This window comes from Octopus bimaculoides, chromosome 2 (genome assembly GCF_046866305.1).
Source record: "Octopus bimaculoides isolate indiv1 chromosome 2, ASM4686630v1, whole genome shotgun sequence".
NCBI lineage: Eukaryota > Metazoa > Mollusca > Cephalopoda > Octopoda > Octopodidae > Octopus > Octopus bimaculoides.
The window spans coordinates 99,318,455-99,340,497 of NC_142929.1; the positions used below are offsets into that span (position 1 = coordinate 99,318,455).

At 32.8% G+C, this 22,043-nt stretch overlaps 1 protein-coding gene across 1 annotated transcript in view; it reads right to left on the bottom strand.

Annotated features, from left to right (window-relative positions):
- Window positions 1-9,125: 9,125 nt before the first annotated feature.
- Window positions 9,126-22,043, bottom strand: part of LOC106871564 (protein brain tumor) — an 87,691-nt gene continuing 74,773 nt past the window's right edge. The window contains exons 2-3 of the mRNA XM_014918070.3: window positions 17,409-18,175; window positions 9,126-11,544 (exon numbers count right to left, since the gene is read on the bottom strand). Of these exons, the coding sequence (XP_014773556.1) occupies window positions 10,008-11,544; window positions 17,409-18,175 (2,304 nt within the window). The 3' untranslated portion in view covers window positions 9,126-10,007. The remainder of the gene's footprint in view (window positions 11,545-17,408; window positions 18,176-22,043) is intronic.

The window sequence follows — 22,043 nt, forward strand, 5'->3', positions numbered from 1 at the left end:
CACCCTCATCTACATACCAACCTATCCTGAAGCATGACTTTTATAAATATGTATATATGAATGTATGTATAATTGAATGTAAAATAATATAGTAAGTATTGGTTTCTCTTATTCTAGATAAATGCTTGACATCAAAAGAATATGACAACTGCTTTGGACCAAGTTCATTTTGAAGATAAGTGTACAGATGGCAGAATAACTAAGATACTGGACAACTAGCCACGAGGTTGGAGGACCGTATCCTATTATGAATACTGTATTTTGACATACAACCCTCATATAGCCCAGACAACCAAACTGAAATTAGGTTCAGCAAAGTAGGAAGAACTTACTGCTCTAAACAGCAGTGGTAGCACTGTAAATTTGACAAGTGTTTCGTTAGCTTGCAGTGATGAATTCATCTCCTCTTGGACAACTTGAAGAGAGATGGGTTCTGCCAAGCTGATTTTCACTAAGTACTCCATATAACACTACTTAGAAAACAAAGTCTTCAGAAGTGCCTCAAACAACCTTATGGATTATACAAAATAAAGGAGATGGATAGAAACTCCATTTGAAGTCTTATAGATTCCTTAATCTTTAATCATATGAGCTTTGGGTGAAGAGCTTTTAGATTTTATTTTTAATTTGTTAGTAGGCTGTCATATATTTTCTCATGAGTTGTCCTTCATTCTATTCTTTTAAAGAAGTTTGATCATTTTTTTCAAATTCCAGTTTTCATGAGACAAAACCAAATAAGAATACATATACATATACATATATATATATATATATATATATATATATATATATGCAAAAATGTAATATTATGAAATGTTATTAGAAAATTAGAAGTTAAAAAAAAAATTCAAATAAAATTAAAAAATTATGTCAATAAAAAATTAAAAAAATATCGACTCAATTTGGCTTGCAAAGAAAAAAAAAACAATAATAAAACTTGCTTTTCAGGTGCACATACAGAGAAATAAACACTCTTGCATACACACACTCACTTCACACCTATAGATACAGAGTAATGCATTGCTTTATGCTGCTTTTGTTTCTATATCTTTTAATATGCAGATTTACAGAGATATCTATCAGAACCAGGCATCTTTTCCATACATACAGACAACTCTAGCATGTAACCAAAATCACAAGGAAATATTCGATGTGAGCAATACAATATATGTGTGTGAGTGTGTGTGTGTGTCTCTCACTCCCTCTCCTTCTCTCTCTCTATATATATACATGTGTGTGTGTGTGTGTGTGTGTGTAGATACATAAATACATACACACACACACACACGTGTGTGTGTGAGCATGTATAAGTATGGGAATGGAAAATGGGAGCTAGAAATAGAAAGTGATAAAAATAGCTAGACAAGGACGGCACAAACACTAACTTCACAGGGAAAAAAAAAATAATAAAAAAACAAGTTAGTTAATTTAATTAATTGTCAGGCTTGAAAAAATACAACAGAAATAATAGTTTTCATTAACACAATAAATTTGTATATATACATCATATATATGTACTGTAAGTGTGAGCGACTGAGGTGTTGGATAATGGGATATGGTAGATTGGTATGTATTTGTTAACAAATGAATCAATGAAGGAAGACAAAAATTAAAACTATATCAATAATAGTTAATAATAATGGTAATAGTAGTAGTAGTAATAATGATATTAATAATTATAATATTGGCAACAAACAATGACTATGACACTTTTTAAAGTGATATATATATATATATATAATATATATATATATATATATATATATATGTATATGTATATATATGTATATATATGTATGTATATGTAACAAAGTAGCTATGAATCATGAGGACAATATCAATAGCAACAACGACATGGATTTTTAGATTTTTTCTTTCATTTTTTTAATATATTTTTGTTTTATATGTAATCTTAAAATAGATTTATAATTTTAACCTAGACCCATTACTGTTCGGATAATGAAACAACAGTAAGATGAGAGAGACATTTATAATGAATAGGATAGCTTCCATTTAGTTTGATTTGCACAACAATTTCCATTGTTATCTATTCTTCCAACACATCCTCAATATGTCTGTGAATATTTTTAAGTCTTTTTTTTTTTTTTTGAAAACCCTCGTCTTCTGAAATCGGCTATTTTTTTTCTCTTTTTTTCCAACATGCATTCAAAGTTGTTTTCTGATGTTTGGTTTTCGATACAGTTACCAAATTAGGTACATAACATCAAAGATGAACTTTCATCATCAATCGTAATAAAAACACAAATTGCATTTAATGATAATAATATTTAAAAGAAAGCAACAAACATAAAAAGAATCAAATCAAAAATGTATTTGGCAAAGAAAGTTTACAAAACTTTGATCAAAAGTTAGCTGCTTGGTCAAATTTAACAAATTATTTAAATAGATTAATTAAAAAAATTGTTTGATTGAATGTGTGTATGTGATGCACATTTATACAAGAAAAATATCAAAATCTAACAGCTACCAATTTATATAATCCTCAGATTATCAGTAAAACGCACAATATGTATTTTTCTTTTTAAAGAAAGTCACTGAGTTGAGGTTGAATTAGCATTATACACACTGTTTGTGCATCCTGAAATATAACAGTGTGCTTTCAGCATACTTCGTATTCAAGAACAGGAAATCTTAAAAGACCCATCCAAATAAATTACCAACCAACTGCCCACACTTTACACAATTTCAATGTAATGGAAAATAACTGTCAATGACCATCTCCTACACCACACAGTTTCTCTTTCATTCCTTAGTGACCACAAGTAAGGTTATAAACACATACAATGTCAAAACACTGATGGTCCACAAGACAATGGCTTTGATGAAGCCTGCTCTGTATAATCTCCAATCTAAATTATCCAACAAGTTACTACTACATTCAGAACCAATTATTCTGATTGACAGCTTCTTCATTACCTGTTTCAATGCAGAACATACCCATACTATCAACAATTCATCTGTTTCTCACTTTCTTTAATTCACTACATCAATAATAGATCCATCTTATACACTCTTATACTAAACACACCAACTTGCATTCTTTCCCTTTTCCTTGCTAGAAGCAACCACTCACAACCATAAAGAGCTTCTGACTAGCTTGCACATCCACCATTAATGAAATAAGGTATTTTGAAAATCAAGTAACATATACAATACTGTCACCACACTTCTCACAAACAATTCATACCAAAAAGTTTGACAATCCCATTTCAGACTAGGTCTCTATTTCTAGCTACTTCACCAGCAAAAGCTTAAACCCACAACATAGCTATGAATGCCATCAAGATGATGGAACTCCTTTCTTCAAAGTAAAAGATTCACTCTAACCTTAAGCAGTGACTGAGACTTAACAAGGCCAAAATATTATAATCTCTCTTTCAGTAAAATATTATGTGGCATCCAAGCAAAATATATCCAAAAGATCATCCAACAAGATAACTGTTATATAGTTACTGAACCTTGTTGACATTACCAGCAAAATATCTCTACAATCTCATAACTGTCCTATATCTTTTAATTTTGAATTACAAGGCATCAGTCACACAATAAATGTGGGAAAGTCTTCGTTAGAAATGCCAACTTAAAGCTCTGTTTAAATGAGTTCGTCTTCTATGCCAGGGGTTTTCAAACTGTGGTCCGCAGACCACAGGGGGTCTGCAAGGACAAGACAGGGGGGTCCGTGGACAGCAAACACTTTTTATGGGCAATTTGATTTTATATATGTTTTTTAATCGAAATCTTTTAATTGACAATAAACCTATTTGTTAAATACTGTTAAATAAATAAATGTAAAAATATATGATATTTTAAGCAAATATTTATGTATAGATTTCATAAGCGTTTATAAGGGGGTCCCTAAAGTAAAGCCTGAAATATAAAGGGGTCCGCAAGTCAAAAAGTTTGAAAACCCCTGTTCTATGCCCCATAGATCTCCTCAACTAGGGCTAGCCAACAGCAATCATTTTTCATCTTAAATAGTAACCAAATCTATTCACACTATCAAACTGTGTCCTGTGTTCCAAGTTTTGCATAACTTCCAAAGCTTCTGCTTTTTCTCAGCTCAATCTCATTCATACCAAACAAGTTTACTCTTTTCACCCAGTTTTAAGCATCCTTAAACCCTCTTCTAAATATTTTGAATAATTCTTCCAATCTAGAACTAAAGGACCCCCGGAACCCTGCATCCCAGCTTTGCTTTCCCCACTGAACAGTAACCAAACTTTGTGCAAACTGAACTTGACTCCCTTTAAATCAAAGAACCCATACGGTATTTTTCTGTCCTCACTGGACTAAGAAAAATGGTGTTGGATATATATCTATATACGTGCATGTGTGTGTGTGTGTGTGTGTGTGTGTGTGTGTGTGTATGTGTGCATGTGGGCGCATATAAAATTTCAAGATGATAACCTATATCTCTTCTAGTTTGATTATTTAAATCCTCCCTCAGAAATAAATATAACATAACACTGACATATCTGAGACATTGAATAGTAAAAAAAGAAAAAGAAAAAGATAACAAGAACAACAACAAAAATAACAACAACAATCTTTTTGCAAAGTATATCAAAATTGAGAAACTATGCAAATTGTATAAGGAAAATGTCAAAACCATTATGATTCCAGATCTATAGTCTGAAGAAATTGCTTAAGTCTCCAAGCATGCAGATACAAACACATATAATAACAGTTATACACATTTTTGCTTTCTTGTCAGGCATTCAAACTTAATTAAGTTTTTTTTTTCTGTTTCAATCACTAAGCACTATGAAAAAAAGGTATGAGTTAATTGAAAAAAAAAAACAAAAAAACGAAAGAAACTAATAAATACACACACATACATTAATGCATATGCATACACATGTACATATATGCAAATATAACCACAAAATAAGTTACATAAATAAACATACACACACACTATAAATAGTTTTGTTTTGTTATTTTTATACATGAAAATGTAAAATATATCAGCCATGAATATGAAAAAAAAAAAATAAATAAATAAAAACCAAATAAAAAATACAGAAAAAAGAATTATTTCTATTTTTTCTGATGTATTTGGTAGATTACTATAATTATCATTATTATTATTATCATTATTATTATTATCATCGTTTTCATTTCAGAGTTGTGGTTTGAGAAATTGCTTCATTTATATTAATCTTCGAGAGGTTTAAGTATTTTGAGTGTGCATTATTAAGCAACTACTCAAAAGACATTGGATAGCTTGTTTCCTAACAACCAATACACACACACACAAAAAATCAAGTACACAATCAACATATACATACAGAAAGGTATGAGGGCAACAGCAGCAAACAGTTGTACCACAAGATGAAATTCTGCACTAACTATAAACTGAATGGTGATTGGTCAAAGCTTTTTTTTTTCTTTTCTTATCAGTTATGAGATGGACAATGGTAGGAAAAAATGCTGCAGTATGGGCAATGAAGTAAACTGAACCTCAATTCTGAAGTAGTAATAATAGTAATAATAATAATAATAATAACGAGAAATATTTAAAATGATAATCTTGATATACTCATACACAAACATCGGCAGAGACACACACAAGCACACAGTCATTGAGCTGTCATCTTGCAATAATTATAACTGTCATAATTATTATTATTATTATTATTATTATTATCATTTGTAGTTATAGTAGCTGTAACAGTAGTTATAATAATATGATGATCTAAAATCTTATTGATGCTGCTGGAGAAAGGGAAGGATATAGTGATTAATGATGACGATGATGGTGGTGGAAATAACAATAATAATAATATCAATAAATGTAATGATAATAATGATAGTAATAGTGATGTAAAGAAAATAGTAGATATCCATCAACTAAAACAACGTGAACAAATACAAATCCGAACGGTTTTGACCAAAGACACTCTGCCAAAAAACACGTTCCAGTTTGAAATACTTGTACACCTTGTTTAGTTTTAAAAAAATAAAACAAAACATTAATTCTTGTAGGCACATGTGCAAAATTTAACTTGGGTTTCTGTTCTGCCTTATGCTTTTTTGGTCACTAGATCAATTTTTAGTGCTATTGGTGAATGACTTTCTTTTTTTTAATTAACTTTTGGAATTCATTTTTAAAGTTGTTCCTTTTTCTTAGAAAAAAAAAACAAACAAACAAACAAACAAAAAAGGTTAATAAATAAAAGGCAGGTGATGGGGGGAGGGGAAGGGAATATTGCATGAGAAATTAAATTTTAAGAATTTTTCACTTTTAGCAGAAACAATTCAATTTGCTCTCTTTAAGACTTTTTCTCCTTGTCTCTTCTTTTTGAAGCTCATTTTTTCTTTGTCATTGTTTTTTGGTTTGTATGTTAATCAATTTTGAAGTATCTGCTGCATTTTGCCAAGTTGCTTGACAAACATGCTGGTATCTCATTTAAATCCAAACTGTGATAATAAAATTGAAGGTGTTCTGAGAGGGCTTTGGGTTCAGGTTTGAGCAAGGGTGGGAAGAAGGATTCGAAGTCAGATTTAGTGACAATGGTCAGTAAGTGACATCTATATAAAGATATTTTTTTATCAATACCCACAATATACAATGTAGCTTACTTAATAATTATATGGACAAACATGGAAAATAAAATAAAACTCAAAAAGGTTTTAAAACTTGAAAAATATTTAACACTTATAAAAGAAACACTTAAAATTTTTATAGAAAAATTCAAATTTAATAACACAAGATCCAACTGAATATCATTCCCCAGCCATCTAACAGTGTTGGTAATTTTTGGTGGGTTAGATATAGAGCAGGGTGGGGGAAATAGGGGATAGATGTATTAAAAGAGGAATGTCATAATCCTGGCAGTGATTAAAGGGTACAGTTTTTTTTTAGAATTCATATTCTTCAGAGAAGCATTCAGTATTTATACCATCAATTGTGCGTATCACATACCATAGAATTATCTTTAGTCATGTTTCTGAAGGTTACTCGTTGTTGAGGGCAAGAGGGATTTTTCTCTGAAACAGCTGATTATGTTTTCTTGGTCATTTATTTCACCTTGCAGAATACTAAAACATAATATAACAAAACAAGCAACAAGAAATTACTTTAGTTAGCTTTTAACTTTCCCACATTTCTTTCTGATTTTGTTTGTATTATTTTTCTTCATGACAAAACAGTTTAATTAAAAATTTTTTTTATTTAACTGGTTTATTATTGTCTGATTAAATTTTTTTATGCTTGACTGACCTTTGAGACACCACAAGGTTTACAGCTTTTTTTCTTTCTCAATTTAATGTCCTCACATTAAATTCTTATGTGTCTAAAGCTGGGATAAAATAAAGTTTTATTTACCAGATCTATTATTGTGGATTTGCTAGATCTACTTCAGCTATTTACTTTTGAGGATCCAACTTGATGACAAAAGGCATTCTTATTATCTGCCTCCAACAAGTCTGAAATAGTCTGGCACCATAATCACAACTGATACAGCAGTTAGAATTCAGAAACCTGACAAGTTATGATTGCAAGCATTTACTACAAGTTTCAGAATGAGACCATCCAAGTGCTTCTGAGGCAGAAACTATGTTGAATCAATAGTATCTATACACACACACACACACTTTTGTATTCTTGAATATGAGAATGTCAGTGGAAGAGACGCAATCAATCTGAGACTTGTATTCCACAGAAAGAATACAGCAACCTCCCTACTTGAGATAATTCAAGTGAATACAACAAACTTAAAACTAGATAACTGATGCGGATATATATAATACATATAAATATATTATATAAATACACACACACACACACACGCTTATATACATTATCCTAACATAACACTCTTTGCTCATGTTTCCCCACTTTATTAACTTTTAAAATAAGGATCTTATATATAGTAACAGAACTAGGACTATGCCTAAGCCACCATTATGTCCTAACCAAATTATACTTTAGTTTAAGTATCTTTGAAGTTTTCCATTCAAGACGAGGTGATAGAGCAGATATAATCTTGATAACTTTTAGATTTTTTTTTCTTTTTAAGGAAGAAATGTATTGTATTTGTTTGCCTTTTTTTTATTTGCATTTATTTTTTTTTTGTAATTGTTTTACGTTAAGACAAGGATTTCATGGCAAAATAACAGTGACAATAATAGCATTATTAATAGTACTGATTAATTAATAATTAATACTATTCATAATAATCAGGATCATAAACATGATAATGAAAATGAATGTGGCAACTATGATAATAATAATCATGATGATGACGATGATGATGATGTCGACAAAGATGGTGATGATGACAATGACATTATGAAGGACAAAAAAAATAAATAAAAGGACAAAAAAAAACAAAGAAAATGTGGAAGAAAACAAGAAAAAAGATATAGAGTAAAGAAAATATATAAAAAGGAAAAACAAAAAAGTAACGTAAAAAAGAACAGAATATTTCCGTTAGCAACCAATGCCAGTGGAATATATTGCAACAGTATGTGCAAAAAGATACACAACAAAAGGCTTTTTAAAAAACAAAAAAAAAGTTTCATAGAAAATTTCATAACAACCAAGAGATAAAATTCCAAAGATAAATCATGGTATATATACATATATATATATATATATATATATATATATATATATATATATATATATATGTGTGTGTGTGTGTATGTGTGTGTGTATATATATATATATATATATATATATATATATATATATATATGCATATACAGACATATATATGTATATATATGTGTGTATGTGTGTGTGTGTGTGTGTGTGTGTATATATATATATATATATATATGTATATATATATATATATATATATTAGAGTTGCACAACTGTGGCTCAACTTTCACCAAATGTTACATTGTTTTTTTTGTTAAGAAACAATATTTTTTGGTTTATTAAATAATAATAATAATAATAATAATAATAATAATAATAATAATGGAAATAAACCTTTAATGGCAAAAAAAAACCCCAAAAAAAAACACATTCACAACACCTTTGGCTAAATTTCATCAGACCCTACCCCCCCAATAAAAAAAATACACAAAAAAAATATATATAACACCTGGAAAAATTATCATATATAATTACCAGGAATGTAGCAAAGAAAGATTTTAGGGGTTTTATTATTATTTTTTTTTTTTTTGCTGTTGTTCCTAAAATTTAGCAAATAAAAACAGTTTATCACATACATAGCCAACTAATGTTCCAAAGACTTCATACGCTGACTGCATGTTCTCAAAAGCTTGTTGTTATTATTAAAAATGTTTTTTTATGTTTTGTTTTGTTTTTTTTTTATTTATTTTTCTTCATCCAACTCCTCTGTCTTCAATGTTTCAAGAAACTAAGCAATGATGTGTGACAAACATGTTGTTTGACATATTTTTTTTCCCAATGATCAGCAGACCATAACAATCATTATTATTATTATTAATATTATGCTTGCTTCTTGTTTACCAAAAAAAAAAAAAAAATTCCATGTGTTATTCAGTTCTTTCAATTTTTTTTTGAGCACCGTTTAGTTGATATTCTGGTTCACCACGTGACCAATTACATTAAATACAAAATGTTGACTTTTCTTCAAATTTTTTTCTTAAATAATAAAACAATTGTTTTTGTTTTGTTTTGGTGTTTTTTAAGTTTTTTTAAAGTTTTTTTTTTCATTTTTTCTTAACTCCCTTTTCATCATTCTTTCATCATTTAAAGAACGCAATTGTTAAATATGTTGTCTGTCCAACAGCATGCTTCAGCAGTAGGGGTGGGGTTGTAAATTATGGCAGAAAAGGTGATTATTTCATCCTCGGCTGAGAGATTTCAAAGAGAAAGAGGGGAAAGAAAAAAAATAAAATAAAACAGCGGGAGTGGGGAAAAAGGCAAGAAGAAAGAGGAGAAGAGAGAGAGAGAAAGAGAGACAGAAATAGAAGGAAAAGACAAGGAAAAGAAAAACAGCAGAAGGGTGGAGAGCAAAAATGATGATTAAAATCAATGCTCACATTCCAAGGGCTGGAATATGGTGAGGAGCATACCTGTAAATGTAGACTCGGTAATCTTTGCTGGCCAACACCACAGAACCATCGTCCATAAGTGCCACATCAAAACACTGTGCATGTTTCACTTTGCTCTCCAAGGCATTAACTAACTGACCGTCCTGGGTGAAAATGGTTAGATTAAAATTATTGTGATTATCAGCAATAAGAACCTCACCAGCAGAGTTGATTCCAACTCCGATAGGATAGTTAGTGACACCTTCCCCACCGATCTGACGAAGAAACAACCCCTGGTAATTAAACACTTTGACACAGTGAGCACGATTGTCACTAATAAAAATTTCTTCTTTGTCATTGACAACAACACCATTCGGAAATTCCAAGTGCTGGGAGCAGCCAAACTTGTACAAGACATTTCCCATTTGGTCAAAAATAATAACACGCATTACTTTACATTCCACAATGACAATACGCCCTTTATTATCCACTGTAACTCCACGGGGATGTTGTAAAATGTTAGCGCCAAATTTACGGACAAATTGGCCATATTGGTTATAAATCTGTATTTGATGTGTAGGGCTGCGTTCCGTAACAATTATGTCTCCAGATGATCTGACCACAGCAACTCGATTCGGATAGAGCAACTGGCCATCTCGTTTGCCACACTCCCCAAACTGGAATTTAAAACGACCGTCTTTATCAAAAATCTGGATCCGATGATTATTTGTATCAGCAACAATTACGTCATTCTGAGCATTAACTGCCACACCGCTAGGTTCAGTGAACTGTCCATCAAGTGTCCCGAACTCACCAAACTTACAATGATAAATCATCTTTTGTCGTTTGATCTGTTGTTTGGAATTATGCAGACCTGTATTAATTAATTTGGAAGTCAGATCTAAGAGTGGGTCGGAATTTGTTGGGAATATATCCATACCATTCGTAAAGATGTCTAACCCGCTGGACCATTTCTCATAAATATTGTTGTCAGTTCCTCCACCAAACTGAAAATTATTAGTGGAAGAGAACTGACGTGGAGAAGTTTCAAAGAGCTGGCCATTGTTTAGAGTATTTCCAACAACTATGCCATTAGCAGGACGAGCAATTGGCTGTGGTTTCTGAGTGGTGGTTTGTGGTTGGAACTCACTGTTTTGTCGAACATAACCAAATGTATTTTGAATGCCAACTTGAATAGCTGAAAAATTGGAGATGAACTCCATATCATAGTAATTTTGATTGTTGATATCTGGCTGAAAATTAAAGACATTTTGAAAACGCTGCTCAATGAAAGATTTAAAAAGTAGAATTTCTGAAGAACTGGCATGTTTCAATAGTTTGTCAATAAAATCGCAACCTTGGTAAATACGCTCAATATTTTCTTGAATCTTCTGTGCTAGTGTACTAATAGCAATCTGTTTACCATTAAATACTTGATCCAACTCTCTCTGAACTTCTTGCTTGCGTTCTTCAATCACAGCACGGAAGAAGTTATATGTTTCAGTAATATCCTCTTGTGCTTTCTGATACTGGATTTGCAATCTGAAGGCAACAGAAAAATGTTTAAGAACAATGTCATAAACCAAAATAAACAAATGATGTGGAGAATTAAGGCATTATGTGTGAGTTTATATATATATATATATATATATATATATATATATATATATATATATATATATATATATATATATATATATAGATATACATATATATATATATATATATATATAATTATATAATGCTGCTCCTCTTGCTGAAGAGAATTGGCTTACAAGAGCATTGCACCGGTTCCATGTAAAAGCACCCATGCTGGTGCCAAGTTGAAAAGTACCAGACATATTTTGTAGAGTGATTGGTATTAGGAAGGGCAAGTGGTCATAGAAACCAAGCCAAATCAGACTGAAACCTGGTGCAGCTCTCCGGCTTGCCTGCTCTGGTCAAACTGTCCAATCAGTGCCAGCATGGAAAATGGACATTAAAGGACGATGATGATGATGATGATGATGATGATGATGACGATGACGATGATGATGAGAGACACACACATAATGACATTACAAACCTTGCTTTGGAAATAATAGTCTCTTGTCTGGAACCATGTACATATATACCAAGCAACAAGACAACTGATGATAAGTAAGATCACGCCGATGAAAATCTAGTGCAGAGATAAATACTGTAAATATATATTCTTAAGATGGTGTTAATAGCCCTTAAAATTATGATTTCACTAAAGCCATTATATAATCTGTTTCCTTAAGCAGGAGACATTTGACTGCTTTAATCTGTCTGGCTAAGAACTTTACCATACTTAAATCTTCACAATTTAAGAGATTAAAAGGAGGGAATGTTAAAATGTTCCAATTTGCATAAACTATTCCACCAAGACCGAAGCCTTGACGAAAATTTGAAAAAAAAGTGAAAAAGATTCATTGAGTTTTCACATTAGGTAAATGATTACACAGTACAGTTGATTTAACCCTGTAAGCAGTGTTTACTAAGTGTATATTTTACAGCCACTCCAACAGGAAAATGAAAAGCAAAGTTGACTTTTCAGGAATTTCAATTAGGAATGTAAGGAGATGAAATTAATTCCTGCAAGATGATCACAGTGATATGTAGTAGTGGCAGTGGTGGTAGTAATGATGATGAATCTACAACTCTCTTCCTTTCAAATGCAGAAAATGGACAAACAACTGCTGCTGCCACAACCACTGCCATCACCACCATTATCATCATCAATATCAGGAAACTTTCTTCTTGTCAGTTGCAAAACTTCAAGGTTACCAGAATGCTGGTGCAGTGAAAGGAGTGAACTCTACAAAGATTTCGAGGTTACTAGAATAGAAAACAAGTAAATGTGCACTGTTTTCAAATGATAAAATGGAAGTTAGACTCAACCAGAATTCTCATGGGACACAAAACACAGGTACAAATTTTCTGGATGAGTAACATAACTGGACTGAGTGGAGTTGGCATATTGTAGCTAGAGAAATGAATAAAGTGAGAGAGCATATCTCCTCCTCCTCATCATCATCATTTAAAGTCCGCCTTCCATGCTGATATGGACTGGGTGGTTTGACAGGAGTTGATCAGACAGGAGCCTGCACCATGCTTCTGTGTCTGTTTTTGGTAGGGTTCTCACAGCTGGATGCCCTTCTAAACGTCAACCACTTTACAGCGTAGACTGGATGTTTTTTATATGACATCAGAATAATTAAGTGCAGACTAATTTCTGCATATGTATCACAAGTACAATTGACAGATGAGCGAAAGAACCATTTCTAAGATGTGTTCCCTTACAGACTATTTTCATAACAAATCACAGCAACTGCACTGTCATTGGCTGGTGACTTTACATTGACATGCAGGGTGACACTATAATGGATACTCAGGCATATGTTGAGCTCTGTGTCAGTGCAAATCAAAATGTTGTTTGAGAAAAGTGTGGAGTGACAGTGGTGCACTTAACTCTCAATGATGCTGAGAGGCATGGAAAATATTACAACTAGACATACTGAGTGAAGGGAATGAATAGCAGAAACAGAGACTACTCCAGATAGACTCAAGAGAGACACCAGCTACTAATACAAGATTGAAAATGTAGTAATTAAGGATGCAAATGGCAAGAGCAGTAGCTGGAGCATCAGGAATAGCAGCCAAGTGGTAGAAAATGTCTCAACTAGGATATTTACAAGTCATGTAGTTAAATTAATCAAGCAGAGAGGGAGGTTTATTCAATGAATGGTGTGGTTGAATCAAGGTCAACAGCTACATGAGGCAAAGAAAGTGCTCTAGAAAGAAGCAACTCAAGAAAACATCAAACTGATTGACAAGGGCATGAAAGTAACTTAGTCATAGCACAACTGATTAGTAAAACGAATTAATTTAGATGAGATGCAATTTGGGCTGCCATTGAAGCATTTTTCCTACTGAGACAACTACAGAAGTTCTTAGTGAAGATAAACTCCTACATTTGTCAATTTGGAGAAAGCCTTTCACAGAGTATCATGTTATGTAAAGATGAAAACCATGTACAGAGCGGTTATGAACAAAATGAGAGTTACTAATGAGATCAATGAGGAGGTTAGTGTAAAAGATAGGAATCCATTAAGATTCAATCCTCAGCTACTTCCTATTTATTAGAGCTCTCTAGGCCACAACAGAAGTTAACAACCTAGGTGTCACAGCATTTTCTTTTTGTTATTAAGATGGATGTAGAGCAAATTTTTGGTTAAAGTAACAAGGATTAAATTTATTCATCTCTAATCATTAAACATTCTTTCACATTTCTAATTCTTCATTGCATTCTACAGTTTTTCTACTAAAACTACAACAAACTTGAGTTCTATAGAAATTACTAACAGCAAACACACTACAACACTAGTCCTTCTTTTCTACTTCCCTCTTTGCTTTTCATTAAATACCCTCTCTCTAAATCTTTCATGAAACACAGTTATCATACCAAAAAGTATTCGCTTCCTACAATGCACTAAAGTTCAACTCCACTAATCTCAATTAGCTCCTCCATCTATAAAATCCAAAAGGTGCCATAATGTCTATGGATAATGAACTTTCTAATTGAAAACAATAATGAAAAGAAATGATTGCGAATTCTTGAAATGTGTTCTGTTGTTTCTTTAGACAAGACATAAACACTTGCTTGAATACCATCATTTAAGAGGGAAAATAAGAATTTGTGCAAGTCAACAAGGAAGCTTCTATGCTGCCATGCCAAACTACTCCATTACTAAATTCTTGCCATTACTAAAAGCCTAAAACCTTAAATTACTCTTTCTGAAAACAAAAGCATGTTTAAAAATGTTGCTGAAACATTTTATTTGATCAATTATCACTCTGCCATAAAAGGCTAACCAATAACAACAACAACAGCAATCTTCATTACAAGGATATCAAAAGCAAAAACATTTTAACATAAAGTAGAACATAAAATTATCTACATTATCTTGTAATTAAAAAAGAAACTCGTAAAATTTGCTTTTTGTTCTTAGTGCTTCAGTTAAGTTTTTCTCTTAAAACATAAATTTAAAACAACTATAAATGTGATCTTACAATAAGTTAAATTTACTTATTAGCCAACACTGTGATATTGTCTGAAGTGTGTCAATTCAATGAAAATTAACCAAAATAATACATAACTTGCATTAAGTGCTTTTAAATGTAAAAAAATTTTTAAGTATCAGAAGTTGCATAAAAACAAGCAGATAATACATCAAACATGAAAAGAAATATACTTCAGATATTGGATAGTCCTAATATAGGATATTTGTATATACAGACACCAAATTTAAGGCCATTAGACCTTTAACTCTTTTGTTACAAACTCACTCCATCCTGTCTGTCATTATACTACACCAAACCTGCAGGAGACCACCCAGCATTTACCTATTCATATTTAAATCAAAATATTTATGTAAATACCCATACTGCATTAGCAATAACATGTGATTTCACTAGATAAACATTTGCTGTACATCATCTGACATTTTTGTTTAGGAATTTTAGGCTTTCTTAATTCTTGGAGAATATTTGTTTTCCATGTAACAAAAAAAAAAAAAAAAACGTTTTACATTTTTATAAAATGTTCTGCCTTTTCTATAAATGTTAAATTATATAACCATCAGATTTAGTTTCAGCAACTTCAAAATTAGATTTTTAAATGCAAGTATGTAATATGGATGTTAAATGAAGATGATGAAAAGTAAATAAAATTAAATTAAATATCCAAGCAAAACACATGGTGGACTTTGAACCATGGGCCAGGTGTTTCAATTTCAAAATGCGTAAACAATGTCAGGTAAATGGTATTAAAAGTGATGACTTCCAGTACAAAATTTTCACAAGTATCGAGACCTACTTAGTCAGTCATCTCCATGACTTAAAACCTATTGACTAATTACATTCGTTCATTCCACTTAAGTCTTGCATATAATAATAGGTGGCACAAGTTGCTATGCAAAACATAAGCAAAAGAAAGAGAAACACATACTGAACAAAGTGAGGCTATTTCTGCCATAAATATAATTAATTAAAATAATCTAATTTGATATGTAATACATTGTCATCATCATAATCATTAACGTTCGTTTTCTATGCTGGCATGGGTTAATAATATAATATAATATAATATAATGAAAACAAGCTAATAACTAATAATAAATAGCATTAAAACAAAATTTACATAAGTTTCATATTTCAGATTTTACTTGTAACTTAGATGTAATTAGAACAGTTCTGAGACAAATTCTATTATGAATTAATCCAAGAACTGTTTGAAAAGCTACTTCTAATAATAAAACAATATAAAGTAAGTAGTTGCTTCACAAACCCAGTCAATGAATTCAAAATTGTTTTAGAATTTATATGAAGCATGTGTATGTATTATCATGAGAAATATAGCAACAATAGAGCACCTCTAAAGGTGTCACACTTATAACCAAATGTAACACAAATAAGGAGCACAGGCAGCTCTTTTTGATCACTACAACTCTACAGACAATACAGAAATGCATGCCTGATGAATATCCAGTTGGTCAATAAACTCATTTAGTGTGTAAGTGGCTGAGTATTCCACAGACATATGTAGCCTTAACTATTCAGAGACATGTAGTTATAACTACTCAGGCAGAATCAACATGGCATAGTTTGTGACAAGGCTGGATCCTTCAATTCCAGGTACAATCTACCTGACATATTTCTACAGTTTCCATTTTCCCAATTTCCTCTACAAGTCTTGGGGTTGATCTGAAGCTGTAGTAAAAAAACACCTGTGTAAGATCCTATGCAGTGGGATCAAATCTAAGATGATTAGGTCACACTGCACAATACACAGTGCAATGAAATAAACACAATTCTATAGTTGCTACTACAACCAACACAACATCATAAATACCTCTACAATACTTTAGCCAATAAAGACCACAAATCTATAGTCACTATCACTCTGTCAGTTTGTTTAGCTTCGTTTTTCAGTGCTAAAGTGGGTTTTGACAGAGATCTTATTCTGAGGCTGGATTTTATGTTGATGACAACCCTTACTAGTTTTCAAGTGAGGAGTTTTATATTCCTCATTTCTCTGAAAGTACAGAGCAACCAGTCATAAATAAGGTGAACATTCACATGCATAGACACAACAGACTTCCTACAATTTCCATTGACTAAGTTTCCACACAAGGCCTTTCTTGGCCTGGGACTATAGGAGAAGACACTTATCCAAGGATCCAAGGTGCTGCACAATGGAGCCAAACCCAAAATTATATGGTTTGCTAGCAAACAACATAGCTATGTCAGTATTGGTGTACGGTAATGGTTGGCTAAATCCAACCACTACCATACACCAATACAGAATATTTGCAGCCTAAGACAGCAATAAATTGACTTACCTGCTGTTGATGTGTTCAATTCCTTTAGCAATTTGGCGTAAGTCTGATGCTTTGGCTTTGGCATCATCAGATAAACGGCGAAGAATATCTACTTGCTTGTCACTTACATCCAAAATAAAATGGCACTCGTGTCCTCGGCCATGTTCAAATAATGTACATTCTTTACAAATTGGTGCTGAGCATGTTTTACAGAAGAATTTAATCACTTCGTGTCGGTGCCGTGGACAAGCCACTGGCTTTTCACTCTGAAGTTCTTCTTTTCCACCTTGTACTTCGGTAAATGTGAGAACTCGATGGCCCTCAAAACAATGCATAAACTGGTGCGCCATCACGCAGTTAGCACATAAAAAGTTAGCACAGTCGTAGCACTTAGCAACAGCAGTAGTATCTTTACTCTTGCATCCAGTGCAGTGAAGACCGTTTGCATCGATAGCAGAGGTTTCTAGGATATTGCTTACTGCGTAATCTTGCATGAGACCTGAAACCCCAAGGGATCCAAGGTAAGTTTCATGGTTGCATTCAGGACAAATCACTCTCTCAGGATTATCTTGTTGTTTTTCAATGCATGGTTGACAAAATGTATGGAAGCAGTTTAGGACGCGGGGCATAGTATAAGTCTCCTGGCAAATTGGACATTTTGTGCTGAGGCCTGGAGAACAAGATTCTAAGCTAATTTCACTGTCCGAAGATGTTGAGCCACTGGTACCTGTGTCACTCTGGGACGGTGTAGGGGATGACATCTTGTTAAATATTTCAATATTCACAATCTGTTGAGAAAAGAAAGAAAAATAATGGTTAAGATTATAAATCATAAACAAACAAATAATGTCACTCAAATCAATATCGGACACAATTTTATCTAAATGCATTTACATTAAGTATGATACATAGATGGCTATTCTGATTAAATACTGCTTCCATTACAGATAAACAGATTTTTATTCAGCTGGGTGACTATTTACAATATCAGTGAATATATATTCATTGTTTCTTATATCTCAGAGGCAACAAACTTAATCTATGCATGCAACTTAGTTTTGAGTACATACTATTGATAAAGATGATGAAGACTGAAATGCATCTTGCATTCTCATTAGCCACTACTGGACCAGTTTGTCTCGCTCTGATATGTATTGTTTTTAAACACAGTACATTCATAAGAGATGTTATGTCCAGACAAATAACAACTGTAAATTGCCTTTCAACAATGTATTTACATTAATTATGATACATAAATGACTGAAAGAACTAGTGTTTAAATATACATTATATATATATGTATATGTATATAAAGACATATTCTTTTATAAGAAAATAGAAAAGTGCCACATCGACAACATAATGATACAGACAAATAACTTCTTAACAGTAACACCACCAAAACTAAATTAAGCTATGTCACACATGCATGCACATGCACACATACACAGAGTAACTGAGCCTTTAGTGTAATGATAATACTTTTGTCTAAGTGACAAGACATTTTTCTCACTTCATGAAAACTGATAAAGTACACCTGAAATAGCAGCAGATAAAAAGAAAGAAAGGGCAGCTCTAGAACTACCAAGCCCATTTGTTACTTCCTCTACCTATGACTAGATCAACAAACATCATACTGCTATGGTATGACTCAATAACTAAAGTATAGAATGATATATGGCACTCTACCATTAATTTAATATAGAGAGTGCTCAATAATCACTTACTAAAAGAAACCATTACTCCTTATTTTACCAAAAAGTTTTCTTGTAAAAGAATTTGGCAGACATTAACAGCTTTAAATTATTTAATTCTGGAAACAGATTTTTCACATCTATTTCAAATATAATGCATCTATCCAGTCATTAAAATCTTTAGTTTTAATTTTCATTTCATTTATCTTTTACTTGTTTCAGTCAGTGGACTGTGGACATTGCTGGGGCACTGCCTTCAACAATGGCTGTCAAGCAGTGGGTAAAGTAAGACATAAAACATCACACACACAACAGGTTTCCATACAGTTTTTATCTACCATATTAACTCACAAGGTACTGGTCAACCTGAGGCTAATTTGTGAACTCAGAAGAAAGGGGGCAAATTAGTACAGGGGCCTGCCCCACCATCAAGACCTCAGATGTTTTCGGATCCTCACACTACCAATTTTCTCCACAAAATCGGGATAACAGTGGCTGAGAAATGAGCCCTGCAAGGTGGAGTGGATGCTGCAACCAGTGTCACTGGCCATTCTCCATGGCAACACCATTTGTTCTGGAGAGTGTAGCCTGTCATCCCCTCCCCTCCATTTTCTGCTACTTAACCACTGTCTTTTTTTACTTTTTCTTTGTTTATTTTCAATGTTATATATATAATTTAAAATGCGATCAGTTGGTTTAAAACAGTGGTTCCCAAACGTTTTCGGGTGGCAACCCCAACACCCTGGTCACATTTCCAGCTCCCTACCCCCACTCACCACCACCACAAATACAGACCACTTTTTGCATCAAATTCAAAACAACTGTATTTCACAAATAAAATTTAACCTAATTAACCCATTATTTTGGAGGTTTTTTCTACATTCATCGCCTCCATTTGGCCACCCCTTTATCACCCCACTTTTCTTCAATGCCCTTCCCCTTGGATCTTTCCAACCCATCCCATCCCCCAAAGGGACAGTATCACCCCCCTTTGGGAACTACTGGTTTAAAATAAAAATTTGTAAACGCAAAGAAAAAAAAAACAAAAGTGATATGGAAGTACTGAACTCAATGGCGAACAAATATAGTAAGCAAACTTCATATGGCTCAGATTTTCTGTTTCCGTTTCAATGTCTAGGATTATTTTGTCCAACATACATCAAAGATTCAGACACACAATGAAGAAGATTCCATTCATGTAGTATTATGCTAACACGAGGCTATGATGGAGAACTACTCAAGGTACCACACAGCGGGATTGATCCTAGAACCAGTTATTACAAAGCAAACATCTTAACTCCACAACTATACCTGAACCATTGTATACCACACACACTCACCAGGACTATGTATTGTTTGTACCTATCACATCTGTTATACAAGCATGAGCTTTCCTCTCCAAGGTTGGCTTTTTGCTAGTATCTGACAAGTGTGTGTATCAGCTATAATGAAATAAAAAAACCTCTCATTCAGAGGTCACTGAAAACAAAGCTGTTCTACGTAGGTTTGAGAAGGTACTTGAATCTGATATGAGAATATCTCTTTTTAGTACTTGTGCTGGTGACACAAAAAAAACCTCATTAAAACTATTTCTTATTTTTATCAATGTTGTAATCTTAGAATGGCACTAAATAACAAAAATACCACCTTCTGGCATTTGGCTGTTTTTGAAATAGTTTACACCTCCTAGGGGCCTCATTGACAACCAGACATTTCTTGTAAATGAGATACGTAAAGGCTTACCTTCAGACTGGTAGAACAATAATAAAAAAAAATGGCTTAATGTCTTGTTATTTGGATTCAATCAAAGTTTTTATCTATATGATGACAATGCCAACTTGACTTTAATGCTAACTACACCTTTAAAACAGATACTCTCACCAATGTGTACCTTGGTTTAGAATAGGTACATTGTGTCCCTGCATGTGGCAAATGGTAACTAAGAATACTGGTATCAGGAAGGACATCTAGTGATAAAACACTGCCCTAAAAAGGATCCCACACTGAATTTTTATTTAATGTACATCATATCATTCATATTCCAGACATAATACAATAACAATAAACATTGTCAGTGACACTGCTTGAAAGTCTCTCTTCCAAATATGTCAACTATAATCTACTGGCTTTACCATTTCCCAATTTTATTTGACCCTCAGCAGCTGCTCAACTACCTCTTTATTCACTTCCATTGAAGATATTCTAACCCTACCTATTTTCTAAATAGAGAATTCATCCAGCATCATGTGTGTGTGTATGTATATATATATCCTTTTTGAACACAACCCCAGAAAAATTTATAATGAAATAAAAGGGATCTAAGTTGGTTTAGACAAGGAGTGTTCCATTTGTTGAATCAATGCAACTACCTATGTATATGAGTATTCCACAGACGCTTGTATCATTCATATACTCCTCAGGTAGAATCAGCATGACACAGCATAAAACTGGCCCTTTGACTTAAAAGGCTCAATCCATTCAACAAGCTTCCAGTTTCATTTACACAGTCTCATTCACAAAACTTGGGTTGACCTGAAACTATGGTGGAAAGACCCTTAGCGAAGATTCAAATAGTGGTATTGCAAAGTGAAAATTCATAATCATTCTGCACACCTGCACGCACACATACATACATACACACACACACAATCTAAACTACACTATCCCTTTAACCAACCATAACACTCCTTTATATAAATGTTACATTTAACATTTCTCTGCAAACCTTTCATGGAAAACACAGTCAGTTTACAGTCGCTGCACAGCTGGGGCTGTATAACAGTTACTGATTTTTCATCTTTAGGATCTGGAAAACTATAGTCTGCAGTACAAACCACTAAACTGAAATGGTACAATCGGATGAAAACCAGTGATACTCCTCAACAGTGATTAGTAAATACAAAAAGTTTGTGAAACAGAATGAATTAGTTTACCAGTGGTGGGGTGGTTGGGGGGAGATCTA